The sequence below is a fragment of the Gavialis gangeticus genome, unplaced genomic scaffold, assembly GCF_001723915.1.
Source record: "Gavialis gangeticus isolate Ggan-Ray unplaced genomic scaffold, GavGan_comp1, whole genome shotgun sequence".
NCBI classification, from domain to species: domain Eukaryota; kingdom Metazoa; phylum Chordata; order Crocodylia; family Gavialidae; genus Gavialis; species Gavialis gangeticus.
In genome coordinates this window covers 11,636,245-11,650,728 of record NW_017729009.1, presented here as the reverse complement: position 1 = coordinate 11,650,728, position 14,484 = coordinate 11,636,245, and the positions used below count along the sequence as shown (strand labels likewise).

Below are 14,484 nucleotides of genomic sequence, written 5' to 3'. Positions count from 1 at the left end.
TCAGCCAATCTGCAATCCATCTGACTGTGTAGGCATCTATGCCACAGTCGCCTAGTTTTTTAACTAGGATGGGGTGAGAGACGGTGTCAAAGGCCTTGCTGAAGTCCAGAAAGACTACATCCACCGCGACACCTGCATCCATAGCCTTTGTGACCTGATCGTAAAAGGCAATCAGGTTGGTCTGACATGATCTCCCCCTAATAAATCCATGCTGATTGCATCATCCATGTTTCCCCATGTGAGGAGCAATGTCCTGGACACCAAAAGCATGCATGAGTTGATGCCTGGACACCTTGTAGGATCAGATATCCGGGCTCTTAAGTGCTTTGCAGCTTGTCCAACAGCCCACCCTCCAGAGAGGGGCTTGCTGAACCGCAGGTGGCTTGCTGAATGAGCAGGGATGGGCTTTTTCCAGTACTTTTTGACTGGGTTTCGGGCAGACGGAAGCAGAAGAAGCAACGTTGCTGGAGGTTTGGGTGTTGAGTCAAATCCGTGGCTTTGAGAGTGAAGTGGTTTGGCACAGAGCAGAATGGCAGTGATCTCGCCATGCCTCAACACACTGCTCGAGCAAAAGGGTGCACTTCCCCAGTTGCACGTGAGCTAGCAGGGAGCTGTAGACCTTCAGGCCAGAAGGAATTGTTGCAGTCGTGTGCCCGCCCGGCTGGGCAGTGTGCAAAACTGCAGGCCCAAAAGGGAGAGCCTGCCCTGTCCATGCAGGTTGCTGCCGAGGGCTGAGGGAGGAAATGGCTGGGTGCTGATAAAGCCATGGGGTCTGAGGAGTGGGGACGGTTTGTGGAGGGTGGGAATTGCAACATCTCTGCTAGAAGGAGATGGTTGCTGTCAGAGAGGAGGGGGTGAACAACAACACCCTTCCCCTGCTTCAGCTCCGAGGAAGTGGCTTTGTGCATCAGGGCTTGGAGACAAGCGAGGATGTGGCTAGGCAGGCTTAGGGGGCAATAAACAGCCTCCAAGCCACACTGTAAGATGTGGTTGGCTGTAGAGCCAGCCAGGTCGGGCTCTGCCCACTGCCCTTATCCCACCAGTGCGTCAAAGCCCAACACTGCTGGTCGTCATCAGTCTCTGCTGAAGCCAGTGGGAAAATTCCCATTGATTTCAGGGGTGCAAGATAAGGGAGCCTGTGGTTGTCTTCAGAAAACTGCCCGGGTGGGGTCATAACCCAGGCAAGGACTGGCACCAGGAGAGGAAATGGAACTGGGACAAAACTGGGTGACAGGTAGTGCCCGATGTCGGGACGTCTGGCACCATCCTGGTTCTGGAGTCTAGTCTCGTTAACTAGCACCCAGTCTTTCAAAACACGCTGTGCTGGAGACCTGTCCTTCGTTGTCCCTATGTAATGCATGGAGGCGCAGGGCGAGTTAGGAGGCTAGTTGCACAATGCGTATTCTTTATTTTGGAGCTGAGGCCAGGAGATGTGCCATGGCACTGTGGTCTCCAGGCTGCCTCTGTTTCTGCTGTTCTTGTTCACTTCTTGCATATCATTAAGTTCTTTTAACACCCCTAAAAAGTCAAAGTTGGCAACGCATTCCTGTGTCCTTGCAGGCTGCAGGATGTACAGGGCTGGAACATGGGATTCTGTGTCCCAGACTGGCACCAACTCGCCAGATGTTGTCGGGTAAGTCACCAAAGCACCGTGTTCCTGCGGGATGGATGTGCCAGCCTGCCAAGGCCATGGGTCACTGTCTATGAAGTGTTCAGATCTTGTCCCATGGAAGGATGTGCAAAATGCCTAGTCTCAGCCAGGGATCTGTCTAATAACAAAGGGAGAGAGGAAGAGAAGGAGCCACCTCTGAATGTGGTGGTGCAACCGCCGTGCAACCCCACGTGCCTGGAAGCGCACTTCTCTCAGCTGGGGGTGGTTTGCAGCATGTTCACCTGAAACCCCCACGTAGCACGGTGCGGGACCGCAGTTCAGACCTCTCAACTCAGCCCAAACAGCGTACCCGAGTCCAAGGTCAGGGCCGATGGTGCAGACTGCATTCCCAGCCCTGAGGACTTCAGGTGAATCCCACCAAGGGTGGAGTTGCCCAAGTTTGTGGAATCGGTCTTTACAGTCCACGGCAGGCCTGCTTGTCTGTCACATGCCACCTTCCATCACCAGGGATTCAGCCCACTTAGCAAGTGTTACACACAAGACAAGACTGCTCAACCATAGTAAAAGCAAGAGGAGCTTCTAGAGCTCATCGCTCCGGTGTGTCATTGCTTTTGTGCTTGCCATGCAGATAGCAACCCACGTCCTTACACTTATGCCATTTGTGATCACCGAGTGTCCCTCCCACCGTTCGTTTCATCAGTGTTTCTGCAGCGTGTTTGCAAGTGCTCAGAACTGACTCGGACCAGAACCGCAACAACCGGCCGTTCCAAGAACGAATCTGGCCGCCGTTGGACTCAATGGCAGTTTGGGAGCGAAATTGGGCCCTTCTGGATTGTTTCTGATGCTCATTATTTGTCAGGGAACCAAAGTGAATTATTAATATGGAGAACTGAGATAGCGTTAACAACTCTCGGTTTATAACAGTTCCCCATTACTAGTGAAAATTGCAAATTTATCACTCGATCTGTTCATTAAAACTCACTTTTTTCCCCCTTTTTTGGTTTCTTTTAATGAAAGCGGAGAAATAAGAGAATGGGAAAAGCCATTTGGTTGTTATTTCTTCAGATGAATCCAGCCTGTTGTTTTTAATGAAGTCTTTACTCTTGTACATATAAGCATGAGGGTCTTATCACGAAAGTGGCATCTCAGCCATGTCTGTAGCAGCACTCAGCCATGTAACAAATACTTAGCAATACTTCTTGCTTCCTTCAAGGAGAATGCTTAGTCCTGTTTAATGGTTTCTGTTTTTTTTTGCCTACTACCCTAGAAGCCCTTCTCGATTTCAGCAGACGCTTTCTCTGCTGCACGCGTCTTATCGCGTGTTCTCTGCTTGCTACAGAGATGGCAGATTCCTATTCGTACAAAGGCGGAAAGAAGTCTAGCAAAACCAGCGCCAGCAAAGACAGCAGCAGGACAGAGATGAGGATCAATCCGAGCAACGAGCTCTCCAAGCTGGGTAAGGATTGGGGTTGGGGTTTCGTTTCTCAGCGCTCAAGTGAGCTGGAGCTTTGGGTCTGGGAGGTGCTGCCTTCCAAGCCAAGAGGGGTTTGTTGCATGGGAGGCACCGGCAACATGCCCAAGACTCCCAGTGAGGGATGTTTAATGGAGGAAATGGAAAAGGGACTGGATTCATTTCTCTCGCAGAGTTATGCTGAGAGGAGAAGGACCTGTGGGATAGAGGAGGAGAAGCGCCATGACGCAGGCTGGCCTCCCTCCCTTCCCTCCACGAAAGTGTCAGAGACACTCAAAGGTGCAGCCCTGTTGCACCAGCACTCAAGCTGCGGCGAGGTAGAAAATAATTCATTATGAAAATATAATTGCTTCCAGCATCGTCTTAGTTGGAGCTGAGTGGAATGAACTAAATCTGCCCACAAGATACTTTTTTTTTGGTCTTTTCTGTGCTGTATTAGATCTTACCAAAGTTTTTCCAGTAAAAATCTCCTCTTTGAGTTCCTTCACTTCCTGGACTAAATGAACATGATGGAATGAAAACATTTAATTATTCCAGGTGGTGGGAGAGGTCTGTGGGGTGTTATAGCTTCCCAGGTGTGAGCTCCAGCTGGCTGCAGGGCCAGGGAGAAGGTCCTCTCCAGCAGTGACTTTGCTGGGATACAGCACTTCCAGAGAGCCAGGTCTGGGCTGGAGGTTGTGGGCTCCATTGAAAAGGGAGAGCACTTTTGCTTTGGACCATGAGAAGCTTTGGATGCCTTGTCAAAGCTGCCCAAAGCGTTGTGCCTCGCCTCCATGAAAAGGAAAGTGGCCTGACTGTTACCTGCTGTTGCATAGACTTTGCAATGGGCTGTCTCTTCTCAGAGCTGGGGTCATGCTCTGCAGGCGTGTAAGAGCCCGGTGCTTCCCCACGCCAGATCAAGCAGGACTGCAGCATCAGCCTCCCTGGTAAATAACTATGGAGGGATTGGATTTAGCCCCTTTGCGTGGGCCGCTCTCTAGGAAAATAGGGTTGCTCAGTCTGAAATGCTTTGCAGTATGGCCAGGGCGTTTGAGAGAGAGAGCAGCTGTCTCATACAGGGCTTGTCCTCCCTGGGTAGGAAGGAGCATCGGGGTCTGCAGCATGGCTGACTGGCCAGTTTGTTGCAAGTCTCACAATATTGGGTGGTGTTTCCTCTGAAAGCCCCAGCCCCTGGAGTCATGTGAACAGGGGAGACTTGTTTCTTGGTGTCACGGTGAATAGAAAAGCTAGGAAAATAGCTCCAGGGCACCTTAAAGGCAATGAAGAAAGGCAGGACACCAACCAGAGAGCTGAGAAGCAGAGAACTTTTGTGGGAACTTTACCAGGTATGGAAAGGAAACCTCCTAATTTGTTTGAGCAGCCAGGGTAGGCTGTGCTGTCTCACAAAGCCAAGCTGCTTTTTATTTCTGATGGGCAAGCATGTGCCGGGACATCTTCCCACTGCACTCGATCAACACATCTGCGGTTGGGAATGAGCCTTGTTGAACAGCCCCTGGTCCCTGAGGTCCTGCCAGCTGGCTTCTGATCACAGTGCTGCAGCTGTGGGCATCTGCTGCAGCAGCAGGGTTGCCTGAGAGGGGGTCAGAGATGCAGCTTTGTAAGGCAAATTGCTCCCTTTGCAGCCGCCCTTTTATATATTCCAGGGGGTTACAGCTGCATCCTGTACTACAAGCTGCACAGAGCACACAACCTCACAGGCCCGCGGTGTCTCTAGTAGCTTGAACATCACAGAAGGACCCTTTCACGGCTATCTATCAAAGCAGAGCAAGCCGGCTGGCAAGATTTCAGGGCACTAGAAGTTAAACAATAAACCGTCTTGTCTGCTGGATGCTGCGTTGCCCCCAGCTAGCTGGGGCGCCAGGCAGAGCACTGCAGATTTAGCTCATCTAGGCCAGAGTTTGTGTAGGGAGCTCTTCATAGAAATGGTGACGGTCGTGCCAAGAGCCCTCAAGCTGGCTTCACAGCCGGACTCTTGCACTGGCTGGATCTGGACGTGTCAGCTGATAGCACGGGATTTCCTTGGTTGCATCTTAGTGTCTCCTTCTTCTGGTCCTTTCCTGTCTTTCTGCGAGTGACTCTCCACTTTCCCTTTGGGCAGAACATTTAACAGGAGAACCTGCCTTTTCCATCCCTTGAATTAAATCCAGGTATGACACTTCACCGTACTAAGTGTTTCCAGTGCACAGCTTTTCAAGCTGCTCTGGAGCTAAATTGACTCCCACGTACTACCTCTGTCACATTGAGGAAGGGGGAAGACCATCTAATATCTCTCTCCAGGGGTAATACAAAGAGGTTGCTGCTCCTCACAAAATCTTCCTTCCCTCAAAATAAGGCTCACGTGGCTTTGTATGTGACACGGGTCTCATGCTCCGGTGCGGGGTTTGCGTGCATCACTGCCATCGTTTCTCGCTACAAGCAGCCGCCCATAGGACGTTTGCAGGCAGGGTCTTGGACAGGTAGATTCCCACCTGCGTGAAACACGGCGGGTTGTGATATATGCCCCAAGTGTCTTTCAAATTCCCTCCGGCAGAGGTGCAGGATTTTGCTTGGTGCAGCAACATGGCCGAGAAGATCTAATTTCGTGGCAGAAAACGCTAATGATTGGCTTCTTCTATCCCCTGATTTCCTCTTGTTAAACAACTTGGCACATGATGCCTACAGCTCTTTGCTGCTGCAGGCCTCTCTTTGGGGGTGCCCAACTTGATAAATTGTGATAGTCAGAGGGGCTGAGCACCCTCCGTTCACTCAGTGTCGTAGCCTAGGCTCAGCTAAGGCCCTGAGGTTGCATGCTGGTGGGCATTTCTCTTGGATCCTCGAGCCATGTCATTACAGGGGGATTGTAGCTCCATTGAGAAAACCAAGATACCTCTTCACAACCTCCTGCTTGTGAGCAGCATGTGACCCTGAGAGATTTGAGCATCAGGAAGGAGATGCCCTCCATGTATATTATTATTGCTGTGTGATATTTAAGATTAAGGGGAACACAACTCCTATTTTTTTAATGCTGGCAGCACCTTTGGGGAGTAAGAAGGAGGCTGCAGGAGTGGCTGGAGGGCATCAGCTGGAAAGAAGGAAGCAGCACAATCCAGTAGCAAGAAAGTCCTTTGACACAAGGAAGAAATTGGCTTTTGCTCTGTTTCTCCTCTGCCAGTTGCCCCTGCCTTCTTGCAGACAGCTGTGCTCGCACCCAACAGCTGCCTTCAGTGACACCAAATGACGTTTGTAACACACAGATGCTGACCTGACAGCTAAGCCATGGAAGCCTGTTGGGATAGCGAGAGGGCACAGGAAAGGACATGTTTTATGGCGCATTCATGCCCAAGACCTTGAGCAGTTAATGGTTCCTGCAGTACGAATGCAAGGCCCCAGGCTGCACATTGCTATGTCAGCATGCACTTGGATAGCTGAAGCACCCGGGAAACTCCAGGGCACATCAGCAGCTCTGTCTCACCCAGCATGGGGAACTGGTGGCCAGCATTAGAGCCAGGCAAGGCAGACACAATTGTGGCCTGCTTGCCTCCCCCCTCCCAGTAAGTAAATGCTTCTGCTGAACCCAGCGGTGTTTTTTTTTGCAAACTGAGCACGGCCTGCAGTGAAGGGCATCAGCAGGGCTGTCTGCTTTGACACCTGCCTTTGGGGAACCCATCTCATCTCTAGCATACTGGCTAAGCCGGAATCCTCCAACATGAGAAAGGAGGAAGAGGAGATCTCACCTGTTCCTCTGGAAAGGTTCTGAGTGCGGGGGACAGCAACAGGCCTGTCAGGAGGAGGAGCTGGGACATGACTGGTAATGGGGGAGGGACTCTAAATCCAAGTGCTGGACTGGATCCTGGAGAGTGGGGTCATATCTTCTGTGGTTTTTTGCAGGAAACGCAACCAGCGACAAGACAGAAGGCAGGAAGAAAGGGCGGCCCAAGGCAGAGAACCAGGCGCTCAAAGACATCCCAGTAAGCACCCCCAGTCCCCCTCACACTGGGAGTTGTTCCCTCCTCTCTCCCTTACCCATCCAGCTCTCTGCAAAGCACCTATTAAAGTGCATGCCCACACACACCCCAGGAGCTGTTGTGGGAGCTCTTGTGCTAATTGAGTCCGCTCAGCTGCTGCGAGAACAGCAGGGCTGTGTCTGTGCATGTGCCTCAGAAATGAGGGCGTTGCAGTGACTGAGTCCACTTAAAGCAACTCACCTTCCCTCAGACAGCCACCCCGTCCCGTGGGTGAGTTGTTGGTGCAGTGAGATGACCCCTGCTCAGGGCTGAGTGGCCCTGCATGCCCCTAGACATGCGGGGCACCCACAAGCTCAGGACCCAGAGATGCTCTAGCACCCCCATTGCACAGGTGAGCAGGGCTCTGCATTTGCTTCTGTCGCTGTCTGTACAATTGGGTCCATGCCCTTTGGAAAACCGGGTGCAATGTATGTGTGTTTACATGTATGTATATATATGTATATGTGTGTGTGTGTGTGTGTGTGTGTATATATAATATGTGTACGTGCAATATGTATGCATGTCTGTGTGTGTTTATATGTGTGTATATATAAATATATATATATATATATATATATATAATGTGCATGTGTGTCTGTATATGTTTGTGGGGGTGATGCTGACAGGTGGAATAGAGGCTTTATTTATTTATGGGGATGGTGTTGGGTCTGGCTATGGGCTCCATCACCAGGGGGATTGCTGGGTGAGAATTCGTAGTTTCATAGTTTCTAGGGTTGGAAGGGACCTGAGCAGATCATCTAGTCCGACCCAGTGCCATGGCAGGAAAGAGTACTGGGGTCAACCGACCCCAGTAAGGTAGTCATCCAACCACGCCCTGACCGTGAAGTAGCGCCTCCTGATGTCCAACTTAAACCTTCCCTCCGCCAGCTTGTGACCATTGTTCCTGGTCACTCCTTGCGGCGCTCGGGGGAACAGGGACTCCCCCAGTGCCTGCTGATCCCCCCTAACCAGTTTATAACAGGCCACAAGATCCCCCCTCAGCCTTCTCTTTTGAAGGCTGAACAGGTTCAGGTCCCACAACCTTTCCTCATAGGACCTACCCTGCTGTCCCTTGATCATACGAGTGGCCCTCCTCTGGACCCTCTCGATGCTGTCCACATCCCTCTTAAAGTGCGGCGCCCAGAACTGGACGCAGTACTCCAGCTGCGGCCTGACCAGTGCCGCATAGAGGGGGAGGATCACCTCCTTGGACCTGCTTGAGGTGCATGTGTGGATGCACGACAAGGTGCAGTTGGCCTTCCTAGCTGCCTCCCCACATTGCCGACTCATGTTCATCCTGGAGTCAATAATGACTCCCAGATCCTTTTCCACCTCCGTGCTGACAAGAGGGGAGTTTCCCAGCCTGTATGTATGGTGCCGATTGATCAGCGCCAGGACAGGAAACAGAGTTAATGATTGAGACTGTGGACAGCAAGTGGTTTGAGTGGCCAGCGGGAGACGCCCCTGAGGGGATGATTACCAGAACAAGCCCTGGGCGCTTTCCTAGCCCTTGTTCAGCTGCCTCTGGACCGTCATGCCGTGAAGGTGGGATCTCAGCGTATTTTGCCCAGCAAAGTTGCCCTTCCCCCGCGGTGGTCCCAGCTACTGGCCTGCTCGCCACCAGATTTGGTTTCATGCCCAGGAGGCTGCCTGGGGCAGCAGTGATTTCTCTCCAGGGGAAATGGAACAGTTTGATTTCAGCACCGTGGCACGGACAGCACTCGGAGCCATTTGTCACCGGAGGAGGGTGCCAGGCAATTTACTGGCGAGATGAAATGTGGGGCAGTTAAATCACAGAGCTGACTTGCAGGGTGATTTATGCCACCAGCCGGGCCAGAAAGCACTTCATTTGCAGTGAGGGAAATTCCCCAGAGGACTGAGAGGCGAGATACAACTCCATCATCGTGCCTTTCAACATGGCCAAGGCACCAAGCTGAGCCCTAGTACCAAGCCGTGGGGGGTGGAATCAGGGACTGACGGGCTCCAAGGTACCCGTTCAACTGCATCTGCCTTGTCCCCTCTTCCCAGCTGACCCTGATGAACCAGTGGAAGGATGAGTTCAAGGCCCACTCCAGGGTGAAGTGCCCCAATTCAGGCTGCTGGCTGGAGTTCCCCAGCATCTATGGCCTCAAGTACCACTACCAGCGCTGCCAAGGGGTAAGAAGGACAGAGGTTTGTGTTTGATTTTGCTGATCCTTCTGCTTTGCCGGGCCCCCTTTCCCTTCTCACAGACCCTTGTGGGTGGATATCAATGCAACTGCCATATTGCACAAGTGTCCTGGGTCATCTTGGGCACCTTCCCCTAGAGTCGCTAACTTGCCTCCAGCCCTGTCTTGAATTCCCATCTCTCTCTAGTGCCACTGCCTGGGGAGAAAGCTGCACAAGGAGCTAGGGCATTGCCACATCCCCTGGCCCAGCCACCAGCATCTCTCCCTATAACTGCAGGCTCAGCCAGCTGTCGGAGGGGATTTCTCCAGAGGGCTTTCCCTCTCACAGCCTGATGGTAATGGCCCCTGCACTTTTGAATACCAGTGATTTTCTATTCACTGAAGCTCTGTAACTGGCTGGCTTTTACTTTTGGGCTGATCTCAGGAAGAACATGGAGGAGTGGCTGAATCCTTGTCAGGACAAGGGAAAGGGGTCCCAGTTAGGTCAAGCGTAGCGAACACATGCCAGACCCCGACTTGATCTTTGCCCCGATGGAGAGACAGGGTCACACTGCTAGCTCAGTGCAGCTGCTTGGGCTGTAGTTTTGTCAGGGCTGGACCTTGACTCCATAAACCAAGCTGCAGATGGCCAAGTGCAAGCCATTCTTAGCATGGGGGAGCCACACTTGATCTATCCTGGACCCTTTTCCCCCTGTCAACACAAAGCCGTCTGGATCCTGCAAATATCAGCACCTTCTTGGAAACTCCTTGGAGATGCACAGAAAAATCATGGAGTGCCCTGGTTGTTTCACAACCAACTTATCAGTGGCATTTCACCAATGCTCTCTGCAGCTCATCTAGAGGGAACCAAAGACATTGTCCAGGACTCTTTTTCTCCTATCCTTGTATGAATCCCCTTGTCTTTTCTTTCCCCTCAGCAGCTTAGCAACGGATGGAGAGAGCCACAGGTCCAGAAATCTTAAATGATCTGGACTTTTTAAACCATAAAACCCAAAGCTCCTGCAGTAGAAACATGATTGGAGCTACTGTGGGAAAAATACCAATAGTCTGAAAGAGAGAAAAAAAATGCCTCATTTCAGTAGAATTTCCCATATCCAGAAAAGCTGGGGGGTTTTGGCAGCCCCCTTCATCTAAGTGGCCCCATCTGTATATACACGGGTGCAAGCATCCACTCCACAAAAAACTGGCCCTCCTGGAATAGACGATCTCACCTCTGATGGGAGAGCGGCATAATCTTCAAACACCCAGGGACAGGTGGCAGAGAGGGGAGGAGGGTGCAGGCCATGTGCTGGGAGACGTATAATAGATGTTACCCTGAGGGGATCAGGATACTACTGTAGATGCAGTCGGTGCTGAAAGTACGTCGTTACAGCGGGTGGGCAATTGAGCTCATGATGGTTTATGCTGCAGCCATGCCCAGGTTGCACCAGGCACTTTGCAAACAAGCAGTCAGGTGCGACCCATGCCCTGGACTGTTTTAACACCTTGAAAGGCCCCTTTTCTCTCTGAGCTCATGCACTGTTCCCCTGGCAGGCACCCAATGGGCTGTTCTATCATAGACATCATAGAAAAGGGTTGTCAGGTGGCTTCTATTTAATTTGAACCCTAAGTGCTCAAACTTGACGAAGCTTTACTGGCTTCTGGCAGGGGTGGCTGGCAGGAAGCAGAGAGGCTGTTTGAAAGCGTGGAATCCACATGCATTGAAAGGGGGGTGTCCGATTTATTAGCTCCTGCCTGCCATGTTCACTAGGCACAGTCTTTGCACTGACAGCTCCCAGCCCTATGTCCAAAGGGATGGGTGCAGGGCAGCTCCAGAATGTGCCTACTGCAGAGATCCCAGAAGTATGTTGTCCAGCCCCCTCCCACCTACCCAGGGGATTCATTTTGCTCCAAACTTGCATGTTTGAATCTTCCCCTTCCCACGTCTATGCACATGTGACTCCCTGCTGCCTTGCAGGGCGCCATCTCGGAGAAGCTGACCTACTCTTGCCCCTACTGTGAAGCTGCCTTCACATCCAAAACCCAGCTGGAGAAGCACCGGCTATGGAACCACTTGGATCGGCCGGTCCCGGCCTGCAAAGCCGAAAACAAAGTGCAGAAGTCTCTCAGCAAGAGCAGTGGCAAAAAAAGGTACTGGCCACGTGGTGTAGCTTCTGGGCCGTAGTTTTAGGGGACGGCTGAGGAGAGAGAAAGGGAGATGCCCCCAGTTCCCTTCCTGCTGGGTTGGCAAAGGCGTCGGCAGCATTGGTTTGTGGACTCCACTTTCAACGAGCCCTCTATGCTTTGCCCTAGACCTGCTGAGAGCTCAGATTCCCCAACCATCCATCCCAAACAGGCAAAGATGGAGAAGGTGGCTGCCCGGGAGCCCCCTGAAAACGGCGAGTGCTTGGTGGCGGGCCGTGGGAGCAAGGAGTTCCAGATCGCGGCGGCAGAGGCGGTGGCTGCAGCCACCCCGACGGGCAAGTCTTCGAGCTGCAAGGACCCCAAGCAGCAGGGAGGTCAGGCAGCCCTCCAGGAGGAGGACCCCGAGAGGATGAAGCACAGTAAGAGTAGAGCCCAGGGCTACTCAGCTTCATGCACCCAGAGATGGGGGGGGTCATGCACAGGTGCAGAACAAATGTCTCATCTCCATTAGTCCAGCGTCAATGGACAATAACCTCACTGAACCCCAGAAAAATCATTCTGGAGGGCTGAAAGAGCAGAGCCAAGCAGACTTCCCCACCCCAGCTGCTATTTTCTGGGGGGTAAAGTGCCCTGAAGCAGAGCAGCTGAGGGATGCCCTTCCATCGCAGCTTCATCCCAGGAGGGTGGAAGCCTTCGGAGGGGAGCAGGGAGGCCAGTCCCTTCCTGCCCGCTTCCTGCCACAGGCTCCGCACTCTGCATGTGCTTCACTGCGCTCTTGCAATATAGTTATTTGACCAAATTTCTGTCTCTGTTTCTCTCTCTCGAGTCAGGAAGGAAACAGAAAACCCCTAAGAAATTTACCGGGGAGCAACCGTCCATCTCAGGGACGTTTGGACTGAAAGGTAACAGCGGCACCTCCTCCCCAGCCCTGTGCCCCAGCTCCTGCAAACCCGGGTATGCATGATCCGTTCCTTCCCCAGGGAGCTGCCCTGAGAGGCATTTTTATGAGTTGATCTCACAATAAGATCTCAACCGCTGCCTGGGCTGGGATAATCCCCTCTGACTCAACATGCCAGCGTGGGGCAGTGGGCCAGGCCCAAAGTGTGGGCTCATGTGGCTGCCTCTCCGTTCCTAACTCCACCCCCAGATTCTCAAGCCCCCTCGAGCTGCCTTCTTCAGGTGCCAGCAGGTAGTTGTCAGGTCACCGGTGGCACAAAAGAGCCTGGTTTACAAATCATCAGGCCCGGAGATTAAAGAGTATTTCAGGCCCTTGTGCTCACAAACACACATTTCCCATCGCACATGCGCTGTTCCTAGATGGGGTTCTCCTGGCAGGTCTCGTGTAAAAATACCCTGCAAATTCTTGCACAAAAAATGCACGCACCTCTCCAGCCTAAGATCCTGGACCAGAGTGTGCTTTTTGGCTTGTCTGCATTTCAGAGCTGTTGCTGCTATAGTTGCATCAGAGATGTCCCATGGGGCCTCCCTGAATGCTGTCAGCCCAGCTGGGAGAAGCCCTTTCCTGTCAACACAGCTGTTTCCAACTGCACGTTTTGCTTGCTTAGCCACACCAGCAAGGGGATGCTGATATAGCTCCACTGGCAAAACTTATGAGTGCCAGCCGGACCTCAGTGCCAACAGATCTTGCTGCCCTCATCTCTGCCCCTGCTGCGTATTTATTCCAGCACCTCCTATTTCTGGGCTGGCAGGTCAGCCTGCTAACTGCATGCACTGGGGTGGTTTCTGCATGCTCCCAATCAAGGGGCATCCCACGGTGCTGCTGCTTTTCTTGTGACGACACTGGGGCCATGCCTTCGAGCCTTTGGCCCCCTGCCATGCATGGAGCGTGATCTCATCCTGCTCCCTTTCCTTGGGGGATTTGGACCTAAAAGCCTCCCCCACAGAGCTTCAGCGATGAGAAAGCAGAGAAAAGCTGCTCTCAGAGTGCTCTGAGCAGTGAACCAGATGGGGGGGGAGAATACAAGCATGACCAGGGAGGAAGGTGAACTGCACCCCTTTCCCTCTGCCTGTGTGTGCGAGCAGGTTGCTGCCTGCTGATCCCTTTTCGACCCAGAGCAAAGTGGGATCTGTGTCTGGCACTCGCCCTCTCCCAGTCTCGCCGTCTCATAGCACCAGTGCCTGGGACCAGAAAGGGCTGGGGGCTCCCTGGGTATCAGCCCAGAACGGCAGGCTGCCCTTGGCTTGGGTTCTTGGAGGAAACATCGCTCCAATACCTGATGCTTCTCAAGCCGCATCCTCGTTCAAGATCGTTTGGGCTCCAGGAAGATGTTTCCCACTCCCCAGCCTTCCCCCGTCATGATCAAGAGCTCCTTCTTGCTGACTCAAAGCCTTGCCCTGAAGTGGCGTGCCCTACCGTCAGCTTCTGGGGTGCTTCTGCCTGTGGGTGACAGGGCTTTTGCCCAGGAAATGATGCTCGCTCAGATTACTTTCTCTCCAACAGCTTCTCTCCAGTCCCGCTGTTGTAAACCGGGCACCGCTCCAGGTTCATCCTCCTGTGTTTTAAAAGCGCCCTCTCCCTCTTCAGGCCTCATAAAAGCCGAGGACAAAGCAAAAGCACATCGAGCCAAGAAGCTGGAGGGGAGCAGCAACATGGATGAGCTGAAAAAGAAACCTCCAGGAGGCGGGAAAAAGGAGGCAGCTCCGCACTTTCCAACAGGTCAGGCCCATGGGAAATGTGCCGAGCCCAAGCGTGCGAGGATTCCCCGCTGCATGGAAACCGGGTCAGACAGAGGCCCGTCTTTCCTCTGGAAAGGCCCTTGCTGAAGTCAGTGAGATGGTGGCCTGAGCAAGAAGTGAGGAGGCGTGAAATCGTAGATAAGTGGGGCTGGAAGGGAGGCAACATCTAGTCCAGCCCCCTGCCCAAGGCAGGATCAGCCCTATCGAAACCATCCTATATAAATCCATGCTCTAACCTCTTAGCAAAACTACCGGCAGCCCTGACAACTCAAGACACCACGCCCCAACCCGCCATAAGTAAAAGGCGGACCACGGCAGCCAACATCCTGCTGCTGCAAAAGGTTATTAATATATGCTCAAGAGAGCCTAGGCAGGGGGCCATGCCCCCTGCTACAGAGGATGGCAACCCCCCCCCCCCCCCCCCCCCCC

General features: G+C 52.8%; 1 protein-coding gene across 7 annotated transcripts in view; it reads left to right on the top strand.

Annotated features, from left to right (window-relative positions):
• Nucleotides 1-2,097: 2,097 nt before the first annotated feature.
• ZNF512B (zinc finger protein 512B) overlaps nt 2,098-14,484 on the top strand; it is a 36,862-nt gene continuing 24,475 nt past the window's right edge. For 2 of the 7 annotated variants that reach the window (XM_019510076.1, XM_019510075.1), the window contains exons 1-7: nt 2,098-3,068; nt 6,951-7,030; nt 9,095-9,223; nt 11,192-11,364; nt 11,527-11,777; nt 12,189-12,260; nt 13,904-14,035. In XM_019510076.1, coding sequence (XP_019365621.1) covers nt 2,954-3,068; nt 6,951-7,030; nt 9,095-9,223; nt 11,192-11,364; nt 11,527-11,777; nt 12,189-12,260; nt 13,904-14,035 — 952 coding nt within the window. In that variant the 5' untranslated portion in view covers nt 2,098-2,953. Of the gene's footprint in view, nt 3,069-6,950; nt 7,031-9,094; nt 9,239-11,191; nt 11,365-11,526; nt 11,778-12,188; nt 12,261-13,819; nt 14,036-14,484 lie in introns of those variants that run through there. The other 5 variants (XM_019510074.1, XM_019510070.1, XM_019510071.1 and 2 more) reach the window with 4 other exon arrangements.